The sequence below is a fragment of the Chlamydotis macqueenii genome, chromosome 6 (assembly GCF_036417535.1).
Source record: "Chlamydotis macqueenii isolate bChlMac1 chromosome 6, bChlMac1.mat, whole genome shotgun sequence".
NCBI classification, from domain to species: domain Eukaryota; kingdom Metazoa; phylum Chordata; class Aves; order Otidiformes; family Otididae; genus Chlamydotis; species Chlamydotis macqueenii.
Window position 1 is genome coordinate 17,961,320 of NC_141561.1, and position 15,590 is coordinate 17,976,909.

The 15,590-nt window shown below is 37.9% G+C and overlaps 1 protein-coding gene across 1 annotated transcript in view; it reads right to left on the reverse strand.

Moving 5' to 3' along the window:
• LY75 (lymphocyte antigen 75) overlaps nt 1-15,590 on the reverse strand; it is a 46,152-nt gene that overhangs the window by 19,714 nt on the left and 10,848 nt on the right. The window contains exons 10-20 of the mRNA XM_086750952.1: nt 14,534-14,622; nt 14,005-14,177; nt 13,632-13,828; nt 12,043-12,185; nt 6,158-6,239; nt 5,501-5,572; nt 3,994-4,117; nt 3,183-3,218; nt 2,768-2,943; nt 1,657-1,721; nt 325-401 (exon numbers count right to left, since the gene is read on the reverse strand). Coding sequence (XP_086607078.1) covers nt 325-401; nt 1,657-1,721; nt 2,768-2,943; nt 3,183-3,218; nt 3,994-4,117; nt 5,501-5,572; nt 6,158-6,239; nt 12,043-12,185; nt 13,632-13,828; nt 14,005-14,177; nt 14,534-14,622 — 1,234 coding nt within the window. The remainder of the gene's footprint in view (nt 1-324; nt 402-1,656; nt 1,722-2,767; nt 2,944-3,182; nt 3,219-3,993; nt 4,118-5,500; nt 5,573-6,157; nt 6,240-12,042; nt 12,186-13,631; nt 13,829-14,004; nt 14,178-14,533; nt 14,623-15,590) is intronic.

A 15,590-nucleotide genomic window follows, 5' to 3' on the forward strand; every position in this document is an offset into this window, starting at 1 on the left:
TGTAGCATAAACACAAAAAGGTAACCACCAAAACCAGATTTCACCTAATCAATTTATGTTGCAAAAAAAAGAGTGACAATCAATCATAAAAAATTGTCATCTGAATTCAAGTTTGCCTCTGGTCATCAAGAAATATTATCATGGCTTCTACCATAAGGAAGAAATAAATTTTTCAAAATTCAATCAGATTATCATCATCAAGAAGCCATTCACTTCCATTTCAATATTAATTTGCATTCAATATAGAAGTTTGGTTAGAACAGTAATTACTTTTTAAAAGAACATAATAATGACAGAAGGGTGAAAAAATAAAAATAACCTTACCTCTATACCAGTTCTTTCTAGAAACGTACCAGCAATCCCTCAGGAATCGATCATGGAAGCGTGAAAATAACTGTAAACTGGATACAAACATTTCAGAGTCAATCTCCAATCCAATGTGATCTTCAAGTGGAAACTCTGATAGTAACAGAGCCAGTGCAAAAAAAAATTTGGGCTCGTAACTGTTTCTAGGAGATGCCCTACAACACTGGAAAGGACAGAGTAGGGAAAAAGCTATACTAGGAACAACTATCTGGTAGGTTCAGTAGTTATGTACAATGCCCAAGTTGACTGCATTGAGGACAGGCGCAGAACAAGGGTGGGAGGTCATTTATCACCATGGTGCAATCGCTGGTACATTGTCAGGATAAATGAGGAGAATGGGGAATAGCCTCTGTTTTATTTTCACAGTAGTATATTGCTACGGTAAGTGAAGAATTTTCCTTGTAAGAAGCCCATGATCCTCTGGTGCCACCATGAACAGCATGATGAGGGAGCTGTTTGCTGAGAGTCATCTCAGCTCTACTGGGCTATATTATAAGCCCTCCAAGACTCTGACGTTACCTGACTGGAAGAGTGATATCTTAAATCAATGTCACATTCTCTGTTCTCAAGCATTTCTCAGATACCCTCTGAGCCAACAGACAGGGGTTTTTTAGAGAATTTTTTTTTCAGTTCCCCAACTATTAACAGAACACACAAGTGGGCTTAAAAAACCAATAAAAGCATTTTAAAGGTCAATGGAGTATGTTAGCTATTAGGCCCACAGATTTCAAGGATTCACATGACAAGACTAAGATGTCAAAGCCCAAAAACCTGACATCTAGAGGCTCCGACAGACACACAAGAAATGGATTACAAATTCAGTTATTATCAAGTTATTATGAATTAAATTTTTTATGTCAATAACGCTTGTAATGGGACTAGAAACCAGAATTTGGGAGCTAATTAAAATATTTCAACAATACTTTGAAATAAACCCACTTTCTGATTGTACACACAAACTGTCTTAACCACTACGTGCTTTGCCTGAGCACTGCACAGTTCTGCTCCCTCTGGTTTAGATACTCTGTGATCTAAGTTTAGCATAGCAAGAACAGGTGCAGGAACACGTGAGCAAAAGCGGAGAACAGTGGTCACTGAATAATGCTGTATTTTTCTAGCTCAGTTAAAATTATTTATCATACTTCTCTGGGATGACACAGACGAAGTAACCTTTCACAAATGTGCAGACAAAGTACTTTCCTTTGGAAACTACTCTAGTTAACTATATTCCTAAAAATTGCATAAAAAAAAAAAGCTTACAATAAAGCATTCCGTAATTATTCTACGTACGGTGAATGATAGCTGTAGCCATGATCAATAAACTTCAGCCACCACTTCTGTTCACTGTTTGATAACTGTTGAAATAAAGAACAAACAACTCAGTATTTGTGGTATTTTACAACCCATAGAGAAAGATCTCCAGACTCTACCAAGGATAAATCAATGACAACATTAATTAATCTAAAACGTGCAGGAATTACTATTCTTCAGTACTATGAAAGGATACAGTTTGAGACTGATGTGCCAAGTAGATGGACCCCTGCACCTACTAGAAAAAAAGCCACTGTGCTGGATAAAGCTACAGAAAATCTTGCAGCACTGTCGTAAGTGTGAGCTAGACACATCATTCCCACAAAATTCATAGCAGGAACTCTACCAGACAACTAGGACATAGCTGCAAGCTGCCTTAAAGCTGACATGGTTCCACAGGACCAACCTTCTTTCCTCAGAATAATCCTGTTCTTCCAGCAGATAGCCTAACAACAAATAGTTCATGAAAAGGCTAGAGATTATGCAGGTTAAATCCTCAATTTCTCCTTCCAGGTAACTTCCTATCAGGAGAAATTTCATTAAGAGAGCTTGCCAGCTGCTAGCTTCAGAAAGTACTGTCGTCTCACAAGCAGCAGCACTGAAGAAAGGTAGTAACAGAGGTGCTGAAACTTGAAATGTTTTGGTAAGATTGTACTTTCATGCCATGAACACCACAAACCTCTTTCAGTAAAGGCTATCAGACCATCATGCATTTCTCTTTAAGTGATCTCATCAGGTAAAAAATTATGGGCTTTCCTGTGCATGAAATTAGGAACCGACACAATTGTTAGTGAAGTATTTGCAGACAATGGGGTGCTTACATGGTGGTTCTGTTATGACACTTTCTCTTCATTTGGAGGTGTAGGTTTTTTCATGTTTTTAAGGCTATTTTTAAATTTAAAAATTATTTTTACAATACTGACATTAAAATAACGCTCTTTCAACTCATCTTTTCAAGTAAAATTAAAAATATTAAGGCCAACAGGAAAAATAAAGACATTAAGGATTAACATTTTCTTATATTGAAAAAACTGGCAAGAACATTTCCCTATAGTGGAAAGCACCCGTTAGACTGATTATACCTCCTTACCTTTTCTATTTGAGATAGTATTGTCCTGAGTTTTGGGTAAGACTCCACAGAGGCTAAATCACTATCATTTTTTTGACAGTAGAAAATAGCTTCCTGGAAGCTCAGGTTTTTATCTGGTACAAACCACAGCTCTGCTCCATCAACAACAAGTGGGGCTCCATGAATTCCAATTTCATCTATGCAGAAGAAATATCACGCACATAAGAAATCAATTCTGAAAAACTCATCCTTCTTTTTCCGAATGTAATAAGAAATTTCAGATGCATTCTGAGCTCTCTCAGAACCAAATTCTATCAGTCATGACCTTTTCTGGTATCAAACAGGTATTACAGCAGTAATATAACAAAACGAATAAAAGACAGAGTATTAACAACTATATACACTTAGCAGAAGAATATGCAAAAAGTCCACTTACCTGGTATATACCACTCAGGTGTCTTTGGAGTGCTACCTGTCCAGAGGGAAAAAAAAGGAATAGTCACTTCAAGTTCACCTTCTACCAAGACTGTGGTCACCAATAATGGAAGCGATGTATTGCACTAAAGCTTCTCAGTATGCATGATGGAAAAAATAAAATGAGAAGGAAATCATAGACAGGTTTAATAGTTTAAAATAAGCTGACAAAACTAATGGGAGTTTTGCATACCTCAGTCTTAAATATCTGTAGATTTTTTTTCCTCTCAAGAAAACACAAGCATCAAAGTGGGGTATCTACCCGTACCTCCCCACAACAAGAAAGTGGGCAAGTATCCCATGCCATTCTTCTGTAGTCCCACTCCTCTGTCTCACTACAATGAGCAGCTTTACCAGAAGGCTAAGGCTGAAGCAAACTGTACACCCAAGGTGTTTGTGGCCATTTAGTTACAAATATCACTAAGAAAGATTCAGTAAAGTCAACAAATGCTGCAACTTGATGGCTTATATCACCTCAGCTAGTAAGAAGCCACTTCCCGCTTCATGGGACAAGAAAGAATATGGGACCACTGACACTGCACCCTCTTGATGGTCATTTTCCATTATAACTTTGAATATTCTAAGTGCACATCTGTTTGCACGTAACATATGTGAGACATCTCATGTACTGACCTCTTAACAGTTCAGAGAAGAAATGTTAAAATATTTTTTGCAAAGTTTGCAAAGTTTCTGTTATTGGGCAACAATGACAAGTCAGTGGCAATAAATAATACGCTCTTTTACACGAATAAATTGATGTAAATGCAGTTTACCTTTTGTTATCTGGCAGACCCATTCAAGTTTAGCTTCGCAATCAAAAGGCCTGAAGTAAAATTCCAGGTCTCTGCCTTCATGGAAATAAAATCTCCAAAATGATCTCCGTGAAAACTGAGAGGTCTGTAGAAAATAAGGAACAGAGAACGGAGTTAGTAAGGCACAGGCCTTTGAAACATGAAATGGAATTATTAAAAAGGCACTTTGGCAAAGTCAGTATGTGTCACTGTGCTGTTAGTCCTGCACAACTTCGTTGCAAAAATGAGCAGTCACAAACGTAACTCTTCAACTATAACTCTCCACACTAGCCAAGCTTGTGAAGCAATCAGGTAAAGGGCTCAAGGTCAGTCTACATACCAAAGTCCCTTCTTGAAATGCTGTTCCTTTGCTTTTTTGTAGCACACAGAATCTCATCAATGCTTGTTACTGAATTATCTGTTGCAACTTGTTGCCCTGAAATTATTCTGATCTCTGCTCAAAAGAAGCAACCATCTGAACTGGCACAGAAATAATCTTTCTTATTTAAGATTATTTCTTACAATTAAGCTTAAAATATGACTTCACTTTAACTGATCTCTCCAATAAAGAGAATTTTTACCACTTAGTGAAAGAACATGTCTATACCTAGCACGTAGGGGAGGGAGGTTACTATATCCACAGTGTCCCCTTCAAACTGCTCTCCTCTGGTCTAAAATTTTAGTAGCTTAATGCTGACAGCTTCTTGGCCTAGTGTCATGAACACAGGAGAAGAGAATGAGAGGAAACAGCTGTGGACAGAAGTAAAGAGAAGCAAGGATCCTTCAGTAAAAGCAGAGGTGATTCTAATGAGGCTAAAAGAAGGGATGGTATTGAAATGATCTTATAAAAAGTTAGGTGATGCTTCAGAAAAGTTAAAAGCCATTTTAAGACTCATGCCATCAAGCCTAAATTAAACAATGAAGAACATAATTAGGAATTAAGCAGAAGCCTGCTTTGAATTAGAAACTGACAGTTTATTTCCCAAGTAAACAAGGAAACACACAGAATAAACACAAACAGTCCTGGCTACTGCATTCCCCTACTTTAGGTTTCAAACATTTTCTTAGCTTGCAGTTCAGAAAAACTAACGTATATTTTTAAAGTTACTGGTAGGGGTCTGTTTGCTTTTTTTTGGTTTAGACTCCATGTTACATCCTGAAGCGTCATATGTAATACACAAGAGATACACAGTATTGCATGATGCAATACAGAATAATATTATTACTAACGTATCTGGTAGTTCAAAAGAAGTCTTATGAAGGTTATCATTAGCATAGCACTTGGCTCATAAAAAAAAACTGCTTGAATAAAGGAAAATTGATAACAGGTGTGGACTGATAAAGGGAATGAACACTAGCAACTTTTTCACTATGCAAAGAAAACATCTCAGCAGCCAACCTAAATTCAATATGTGGCTGGCGTAAGTATTTTTTCCAAGCACTTCCATGTAAAAATATGCATCCTGTTATTAAAAATCTTGAAACTAACCTTTAATGCAGCACAGTCTCTTGTATCATATTCATCTTCCAGATAATCGAGTGGCATAACAACGCTAGTTACCTACAGGACGGACAGGATGAAAGAATCATTACTTTAGGACTATTTTTGCCATAGTAATACCTAGAGACAACCATTCAAAGCTGGGATCCCATAATGTTTATCACTATCAAAATATGTGTTAAATGGCAGTTTGTGGATCAATTTTGAGTCTGTGTACCTGTCATTATGGGGGGCATGAGGGGGAGGGAAAGAACTCACAATTTCAGGCAAATAAATCAATTACAATAAGGAAGATGTGTTCAGGAAAAGTCTGATATATCAAGGAGATGAACTGATAAATCCTCCCCTCTGTTGTGGCATGAAGACATCTTGTTCCCTCCACCAGCAATTTGATGTTTACTACTATATTTCTGCTAAAATATTTTAATGCAATAAAGACAGAAATCAGGTTAACCTTATTAAAGATATGTTTTTAATTGGAAATTTGCCTGGATGGCAGCTCTTAAGTGCACAATCTTCTTCTGAATTATTCATCTGTTGAAGGATCTGCCATATTTTAATTAAAATATTTATCAATTTACTTTCAATCCAGTCCAAGCTGAAACAAATCAGGACATGACATTTCCTGGTTAAAAGTTAACTTACGGGTTTATCATCACTCCATTGCCAGGTTCCCAAAGAATCTGGACTCCTCTTATTCATTCCAATCCATACCCATCTGTCATTGCTGTAAATAAACAAGATAAAATCTTAAGCCAAATATATGGTTCAGCTAATTTAATAAAAAGTCTGACCCATCTGATGGCATTACTTAGGATCAAGCGGCAAACCAAAGGCTTACTACTGCAAGTTGTAGCAGTTCAAAGAGAATATGGGCGTAAGGGCTAGGACCTCTTCTGCACTTCTCTTTAAGAAGATGTGTAGGTTGTCTTTCCCTGACCACAGAGAAAATTAAATCAGGTAATTCCTTTGTTCACTGCATCACCACTTAATCAGTTGTCACTTGATATAAAGGTCTCTTTTCTAAACTTTTCTTCCAGAATCACACACACAGTGTTTATTTGGCTTGCTTCTCTCTCTCGTCCATCTCAGGTTGTCTCCCTCTACAACATCAGCTCAAATACACTCTTCTTCAAACCACACAAAAACTTCTACTCATACAGAATAACCGGCTTCATATTTCCCTTAAGTTCGTCAGTGATATAAACAACCCAAGCATAGGCAGATATTTCAATCATGCACATTCAAAAAAGAGGCATAAACATGAATGAGCACATAACTCCACCGACTCCAATGCTTGCATGAAAGAGTAGCGATAGAAATTTTACTCCATTTTATAGGATTACAGTCAGAACTGTATTTTTTTTTCTAGATTTTACTTATTCATTTTTCATAAGCAGAGGACGCTTAAATTCAAAATTTCAGCTATGCTACAAAATACAGTTACCCAAAAAATGGGTTTATAATGTAAATACTTAAATCTGCAGTAATAGCCTTTATCATACTCTTTACTATTGCTTATGAATCTAAAGATACTATAACAAAATGAAGTATATGCTAGTCAAACTGCAAGGTTAGTTTTGTACTGCAACCTCTACTTCTCAAAGTATCAATTTTGTGCTACGTACTGAATTTTACAATAATTCACTCCAATCTGCCACCCTTTCCAAGGAAGGCAACAGACACTTTTCTGAATGATGGTATCACCTGGGAGCAGCAAAGGGGAGAAAGACCATGAGTCTTCCATGAAATCATAGACTATGTGGAACCCTACTGCAATCGAGCTGTGGAAAAGGCACTCTCATCAAGGTGGTCTGACAGTGATGGTAAAGTATTGATGCCACAGCACAGGGTTCTTGTAAAACTCTATCAGGAGTACTATTCCATAAATTTATGTTGTATCAAATACAGAGAAGGAATACAGGATATTTGAGGAAATGAGAGTTTAGGTTATTAACAAGAATTAAGGATTTTCTTGTCTAGCTTTGACAAAGAAATACAGGGAAAGGATATAATTATTCTTCACAATATAGTAGGAGACTAAATCCCCAAGAAAATGAGCTATTTGCGCAAAAAGGACACTATGTCTGAAGGAACCGCAACTCAGAAATAAATTTAGGCTCAAAATTGGAAAGAGATGTCTGACCAGCAGAGGTCAGAGTTTGGAAAAGGCTCCCAAAAAAGTAGTGCAGATAAACTTAAAAGTGATTTTAAGACAGAACTTGGAAAGTTTATGAAAACAAGTTTACTACATGAAGGGATGGAATCAGACCTAGGCTTACCTGCATAAGCAATGTTATGAAATCACAGGGCAACATTAAGAAATTCTTAAATAAGATTGAGCCACTACCTTTCCACACATATCATCATAAAGATGCTAAATTGAGCCTGAAATGGCTGACAGCACAGCACCAACAAACAAAAACTTAGTCCAGAGTATGTGCACTCAGTACATGAAATCCAAAAAGGGCAACAGCATTTTATTTGATAGGGTTCCCTACCATACAAAGAAAAGTATAAGCCACCAACAAATCTCCTTTCTGTTCTTTTCTCAACTCCAGTATTAATTTTCTGACATTGATATGACAATGTGATCACACTAGTGTGGTCTTATAATACCGAAGAGTCTTTAGTCTTTTAACGATATCACTAAGGAGCCTTTAAAGAGCCTAAATGCCCCATACCACTCCAGAGGGAAATCTGTGAGCCAAACATTCACAGCTGACAAGAAGCTAAGTGGCTTTTGGCAATTTGCCTTTAGGATTTTATTTTTCTGTGATTGCTCTTTCCATTTATGAATCAGACATTGCTTAACCCTGCCCTCCTAATTGTCACCTACAGGCTTAGTGCGGTTTAAGCAACTGATCATCACAGAGGAACATCTGCTAAAAAGAAAACTTGAAACACTCATCTCAAAAGGCTCTGCAGTAATTACCTGAGGAACTACAGCAATTTTTCAAAGTCTTTCAACTTGTATTTGGCTTTTATGTAATAAATATTTTTTTTTTTAATTAAAAAGGTGTGCCAAGTCAAGAATTTCTCCAGTTTATCTCCCTACTTACAATTACTGGTTTGCAAATACAATAATGGTTTTTAGCGACTGGGCACTTACACATTAACACACATTTTTGCTTCTTTTGGAACTGTTCAGACACAACCACAAGTAAGTCAGTAACTGCTACACTATCCTTGATAGCACTTTTAAGCTTAAGTAAAACCTTGTGGCAGCCCTTGGAAATTATACTATCACTGCATCACAGAAAAGAATTCCACCAACTATTTAAGACAAATAGGAATTAAGACTCCCTATTGCAACTAAGCTTGCAGCAAGGACTTTGCTTGTACTTTAGGTACCTGTCTCCTCACTGCAAAGCATGCAAAATTTATCCTATATCCTGGTATCAAAATGGGTTTATCAGTGCCAGAGTATTCTTTGAACTACATTCCCAAAATTGTCTCTGAAACCTAGATTATCCTGAGTTTTAACCTAAAAAATAGGTGCAATTTGTGCTTTACAACGGACTCCATGCTGATTAACAATGAAAGACCCTAAATCTCCAGCAAATCCTGCAGAATACTGGTGGCTTCTCTCTCACACAAAACTAAAACTTCCTAAAAATCAATGTTGTGCAGGAGTGGATAAACAGAGTTGAGATCAATGTGAAGGGAATATAAATCAGTAATTTTCTACTGTCATACTCTAACTGCTGAAACAGGAAAATTATTTTTTTCTGACCCTCACGTCAGCTCCAACACAAGATTAAGGGTCTAAGTGAAGTCACTGTGGTTTGTAGTTCAACCTACTTCTTGACGGTAGGTAACGCGTGTACATCTGGGCCAACTCCCTACCAATGCAATTTAAGCCACCATTTAATCCTAGGCAGTGCTGGCCTAAAAGTATATATGAAGCCCATCTGACCCCCTGCTCTTCCCTCTGTAACAGCCTCCTGCTAGTAGCTGAGTGCCCATCCTGCTCATCACCTACCCTTTCACAGGAGAAAGCAGAAGCTGTATTAATGCAATTACTACCACTTGCATCTCAGATTCATTGCTGTTTTGCCCAGTGTGTTGAGAATAAGAGCAGTTTTTTCTTCCAAACTCAAGTGTTAGTGAGGCTTTCTAGATTCAGAACAATTGCAGCAGCAGAGCTGTGCATATGAAAGGCAACTGATTTTTTTTTTCCAGTAAGGTGTCCTCATTGAAATGTTATTTCTAACCAATCCAAGCTGTTACTCTCCTCGCACCCAGCGTCGCTGCCAGCTATAAGCTGCAGAATGCTCACAAAAACAATCCTAAAAGAATGGAAATAACAAAACTGGATTTGCTCTGTCTGTATCATGTCTCTCAAAGTGAAAAGAGGTTATCTCCTCTTTCTTTCAGACAGGGGAAGGCTGGCAAGCAAATTTTATTTTCCTTTCCAATGGCAATCACCCGACTTGGCTGGAGCAATTCTGGCTCTTATTTGCCTCTAAGGTGGAATTCGAGTAAAGAACAGAATGGACTAGGCAAGCTGCCCTTTTCCTGGTGAACCAAACTGACTTCTGCTAACATTTAAAAACAAACAGTTCTCAATGAGTCACTGGAGAACTGTGCAAGGGGAAAAAACCTGAAACCAAAAAAGCCAAGGTGTGGCTCCTTCCCCAAGCTGAAATGAATAGTTTAGGTCAGAGTTTGCACTGAGCAAATGCAGGGAACATGGACAAACTCCATGCCAGTGCACTCCAGCAGCTAATCATTCCTAGCATTATCTTAGGACAATTTCTCCCAGTTACCTAAATTATTTGTTCTCGGTGAAATAATTCACTTGGTTTCTTCTCTCCTTTCTCAAACAAGCTATTTTCAAACAAGCTACCCTTCACTCTTGATCTCCAAAATACTTTATATAATCGCCACCTCTGAGTAATTTAAAAGCCTAAATAACTTAAACACTTCATATGTTATCCAAACAAACAAACATTATTTAAAAGACTTTGGACAATATCAAATATGTAGCATTTCTGTTCAGGAAGTTCTGTAGTGCTTGAAAAGTGGTTAACGTAGATGAAAGCACTGTGGTTTGGGTTACATTTGACACATGCAGTCACTGTAACACTGATTGCAAAGTCAGTTTCTACTGGACTCAATATATTGTCCCTTATTTACATACTGGGCTCAACACATTGCCCCTTATTTCAGTTCTGGTAGAATAATACTGAAGTACTGGGACTTTCCTTCTTCCACGCTAAGTTCAAGTTTTCTGAAAAATGGGAACTGCAGTAGCATCATGTGCCAGCTGACTTTCTAGAAAGACCAGCTTTAAACTCCTAACAAAAAAAAAATGGCCAGTAACTATAGTTAATACCTCAGATGATGTGCAAGCTGAAAAGTAGTTCTAAGTATTTGTAGGAAAACAAGATAAGTTACTTATCTATTCATGTTTCATAGTAGATTAGGTAGAATAAAACAAAATTTGTAACTGCAAAACAATATAATAAGATCTATAGCTAAAAATAATTTGTGCATGAAGTTTTATTTCAGGGACTTTAATCACTTTACCAAAGGAGTCACAGGTGGCTTTTATACAAACTAAACCATCTATAGATAGAGCATACAAGTTTGTTTTTGTCTCTTATTAACATAAACATTGAGTAATTTTCTTGACTTGTGCACTTCTAAAAAAAGTTCACTGGGTTTTCAAGAAGGTATCTCTTCAGTCATCAAGTTTTAAAATGTAATCACCATGTTGTATGTTGGCAGCTTCTGAAATAATCCTAATTTAGTTTGTTGATGAAAAAATTTAGATCATATAACTGGCAGCATTTGAGTTTAAGTTGGCAAAAGTTCTGAAAAACCAGGCTGCCAATCAAAAAAAACATATTACACAAGGATCTGACATCACACCAGTGCCTAATAAAGCTTTGCAGTGACAGTTCCTTTGATTAAAAATAGAGCCTTAGACTCATAAATTATGTAGCATTTAATTTGTTGATACCAGAAAACTCAACACACCCATCTAATGCCCATATAGTGTTATTGCAGTTATGCCAAATGGGATCCGTGCCAACCAGATTGCTGGACACTACCTTATTCACGTTTTCAAATGACGTTTAGTCAGGAAGTATTTCATAAATAAAGATAAGACCTATCTGAAAAACTGAAATAATAACCCATCTCTAAAGACTGTATCAGTAAGGAATAGGAAAACTATCAGCCAGTTGTGCCAAAATTCAACATAAAGAAGGAAACACTTATTATAACAACACAGACTAAATTCATGTAAAGGAAGATGCCCAAAGCAAATCTCTCTTTTCCTGCGCTCCCTCTAGCAACGTGAAACATTTGCCCAGGACATACTCCCTTGACATTTTCCAGGAAGGCAGTGACATGATCAGCAGTTCAAATGCCGCATCTAGCTGTTTCTAGTGTGGGAAACACAGTCACTGCACACTATCTCATACTTGCCATTTGGGGTCAGCAGCAGCATTTGCGATCTACTGCAGAAAGCAACTGAAAGAAAAATTTCAGTGACTAGCCCATGGCTAGTTTGTTACCTTATTATTTTTCTCAGGATAGAATGAAGTGCCTTGATTTCTTCTGAGTGACTAAAACTAGGCAGATGGCCTCCAAGTGCTTCACAGAACCTTTCTGCCTCTTCCCAAGTCCTGGTTCGCAGCACTCTTTCACTGTGGAAGAACTTCACAACAGCCAAACATCAGAGTAGAAAATGACAGAAGTAACAGCATTTTTAAAACACTCCTGTACTACTCAAATATGACCACCCTAGGTAAGAATGAATAATTGGTATTTCCATAGGGAAAGAGCTTGACTTCTTAACAATTATTTTATGTTTTTCAGTTTGTTTGACAACAGCCAGACTCTGAAGTTTAGCTGACAAAATTTATTTCAAATGCAATGTACTCCATATGGCAGACTTTCTCTGTTTTTCTTTACCAGAAAGACTTTAGAAAACAACACCCAACTCATTCCAAAATTGCAAGCCAAATTATAGGTTTTAAGGAATGTTGTTCTTTCAAATTCAGGTGAATTGCAAAGACCGGTTTTCACCGAAACAAGGCCCATTTGGGTGCTGCAGGTGAAGAAAGTCCTTCGGCATGTCCTTCACTACCTGTATGTATCAGAGCGGCACAATGGCTCATATATCTCAGCTAACATGTCCACTTGATCCCCTTGACTTCAGTCCAAGCCAATTCCCATCAGTCGGATCTCTTTGCACAGACACGCTGCACTTGGTCAACAAGAGATTTGGAGAAACTGCCAGGGCCAGCTGTCACATCCCATCAGCTATGGGACAGCTATGCTCCACATCAGCCAGACTCATCCCTTTGGGATCCTTGCCCACAGCCTTGTTATTCAAGCTGGGTTTCCCCACTCTGCTACATAAGTTGTTTACAAGACACAGCTCATTGCAGACACTGGGTCCAGAAATAATGAATAAACAATCCAATAAACAGCCTCAATTTTAACTTGATTTGATTGTTTACAGGAGGGGAAAAACCTGCATTTCTAAATACAAACTTGCTCAAGCCATTCCAGCTAACGGCATGGCTGCTTACTTCCACTATTTAGTTCAAAAACAGTAAAAACAACTGAGGCTGCACTTTTTTGAAAAAGTTTAATACTCATATTCAAAACAGAGAAAATCCCACCTCTGCTATCTACACTCTTGGAGTATAGAAAGGAGAAGGACAAGAGAAAGCGACACAAAGCGCTTTCCTTCCCTATTCAAGCGTCTCTGCATGTCAGATGACGGCAGGCAGGCAGGGATACAGACACGGTACCCACACCCCATCAGTACCAGGCTCCCAAGACGGCAGCACGGGGTGAATGCTGTCCCGTTCTCAGAACCCCACTCAGTTCTGACGTGCAGGGCTGGTCACAGAAAGAGCAGGGAGAGGAATCTCTCAGGATCTCTCTGCATCTTTCAGGAACTGACAGAGGATGACACATGAGAATATCTGCAGGCAGTCAACCTGAATCAACATTAATTCCTCCTCCCAGTGTAAAACATCTTTGAAATACCCTTCAGAGCAGCTGTAAAGCCACAAAATGGGTAATCACACACTTGCTGCAAGACAAGAGAGTAATTAACAATTAACATCTAATAGGAATAACATTTTACCTTGTAGCAGGCAAGGCCGGATCCGTTGTGCCACCCAGGGGGACAGGGATCTGTTGGCTTTGGGAGCACTTCCGGCTCCTTGGGCAGCCCGATATATTTTTTGCAGACAGAAAATGCTTTAGTGGTTTTACAGTCCTTAGTTTCCCACTTTCCAAGAGACTTTCCACTGGGCATGGCCACACATCCTCCTGAAAACTCTAAGATTTAAGCCACCAAAGATATATTTAAAACTACTGTCTGGTTTTCAAAAAAGTCCATAGGTTTCTGAACTACTATTTTATTTCATCCTTGGAGTTCTGTAACGTGGTACTCTAATGTTTGCTCAATGTAAAATGATAGTATTTTTACCTATTTTTTTAATTGTTAAATTTACCTGGTTGCAAGGAATTCCAGTTAGTGTACGTCACAGCTTCAGTTTTTTCCCCATTCACTGTACCCCAGGAATATATTCCCGATTTGCTAATATCCTGCAAACCAGTCCAGAAGTATTTTTCTTCAACTTTGCTGTGTTTTCTAATTAGACTGTTTATAAATTCTTGCTCAAATCTGAAAATTCACAGATTAATTTGAGTTAATATTTGAAAGATATCTGAAACTACTGAGACAATCTGAAAACCAGGAGCATTATTACATGAGTTATTTCAAGGGGTTGTTCAGGTAGTCCCATATTCAACATGGGGTCAGCAGCCTGAGAATTCACATACTCCCAACAAGGTTTTACACTGGAGGTTTACTATTGTCACATCATGGAAAATACCATTTGCTAGTTCTCTGCGAAAGCAATTCTATCTCTGTTTTGTTCTTTACAAACCACTAATTAGCATACAGAGGTTTTAATATCTGACTGTATCACCTGGATCACGTTGTAAAACATGCCCATGAATTACAGAGATGTGCTTTACCTGTTCATCACTGTAAGATTGCACTGTGCTCCAAATGAAACTTCTGATTTATAAATCTTGTAACAGTAGTTTCCATGTCTCTCCCATCCCTGGTTAGAGAATGAAAACCACATTTATACGTAACAACCTAACTGAGACATTATCTACAGGAGAAAATAAATCATTGCTAACATTCACTGGTGCCCACAACGTGGCACAGCATACACAATAAATAAATGCAGTGCATCATACACAAGGTCCAGCATCATCAACTCTCAGATTCACAGTTCTAAGAAATAATGCAACCATGGGAATAAAATACATCACTGTTTTAGCCTGACTGTGCAGTCTTCTGATTGCTATGTGCATTTAAAGAGAGAAACACAAGGGTGACCGCCTAGTCCCATTCAAAACAATAGGAGTTTTCATGCTGTTCCACCAATGCCAGGATTCAAACAGAGGAATAACGAGAGAGCATTACTAGCGTTTCTTTACTTCTGCAAAATATATTTTATACTAAAAATGTGTGAACTTACAGAATTCCTCTATTATTCAAATCTTTTCCTCTATATTTACACTAAAATTTCAAGGAACATTAATGTTTTACCTCTTTGCTAGCCTACCAATGCCACTGGTGTCTGAACAGCACAGAAAGCTGTAACTCTACATGCTGGCAGTCTCTGAAGAGACAGAGTGAAAAATACCCCGAGGCTGTGCAGAAGGAAAGATAAGGGGTAAACATGTTTCCTGTTGCAGGCAATATGCCACACAAAACTGAACCAAAGAACTCTGAAGTAGCTAGTAACACCATCCCAAGATTGTTCAAAACAGAAAAGACTTCTTTTCCAGCCTTATTTATGCTGTAACATGTTATACTGTAAAAAAACACCCAACAAAAAATCAGAACAACCAAAAAACTCCCTACCTTCATTCAAGTTGAAGAATAAAAATGAGAGCTAAGTGAAGCGTAACAGAAACCTAATCTCAGTTATTAATCTCTGCATAGCTTTATGTTGCATAGTGCTTATCCGAAATTTTAAAACATCCTTAAAGCAAAAGCCACAGAACAAATAGCATG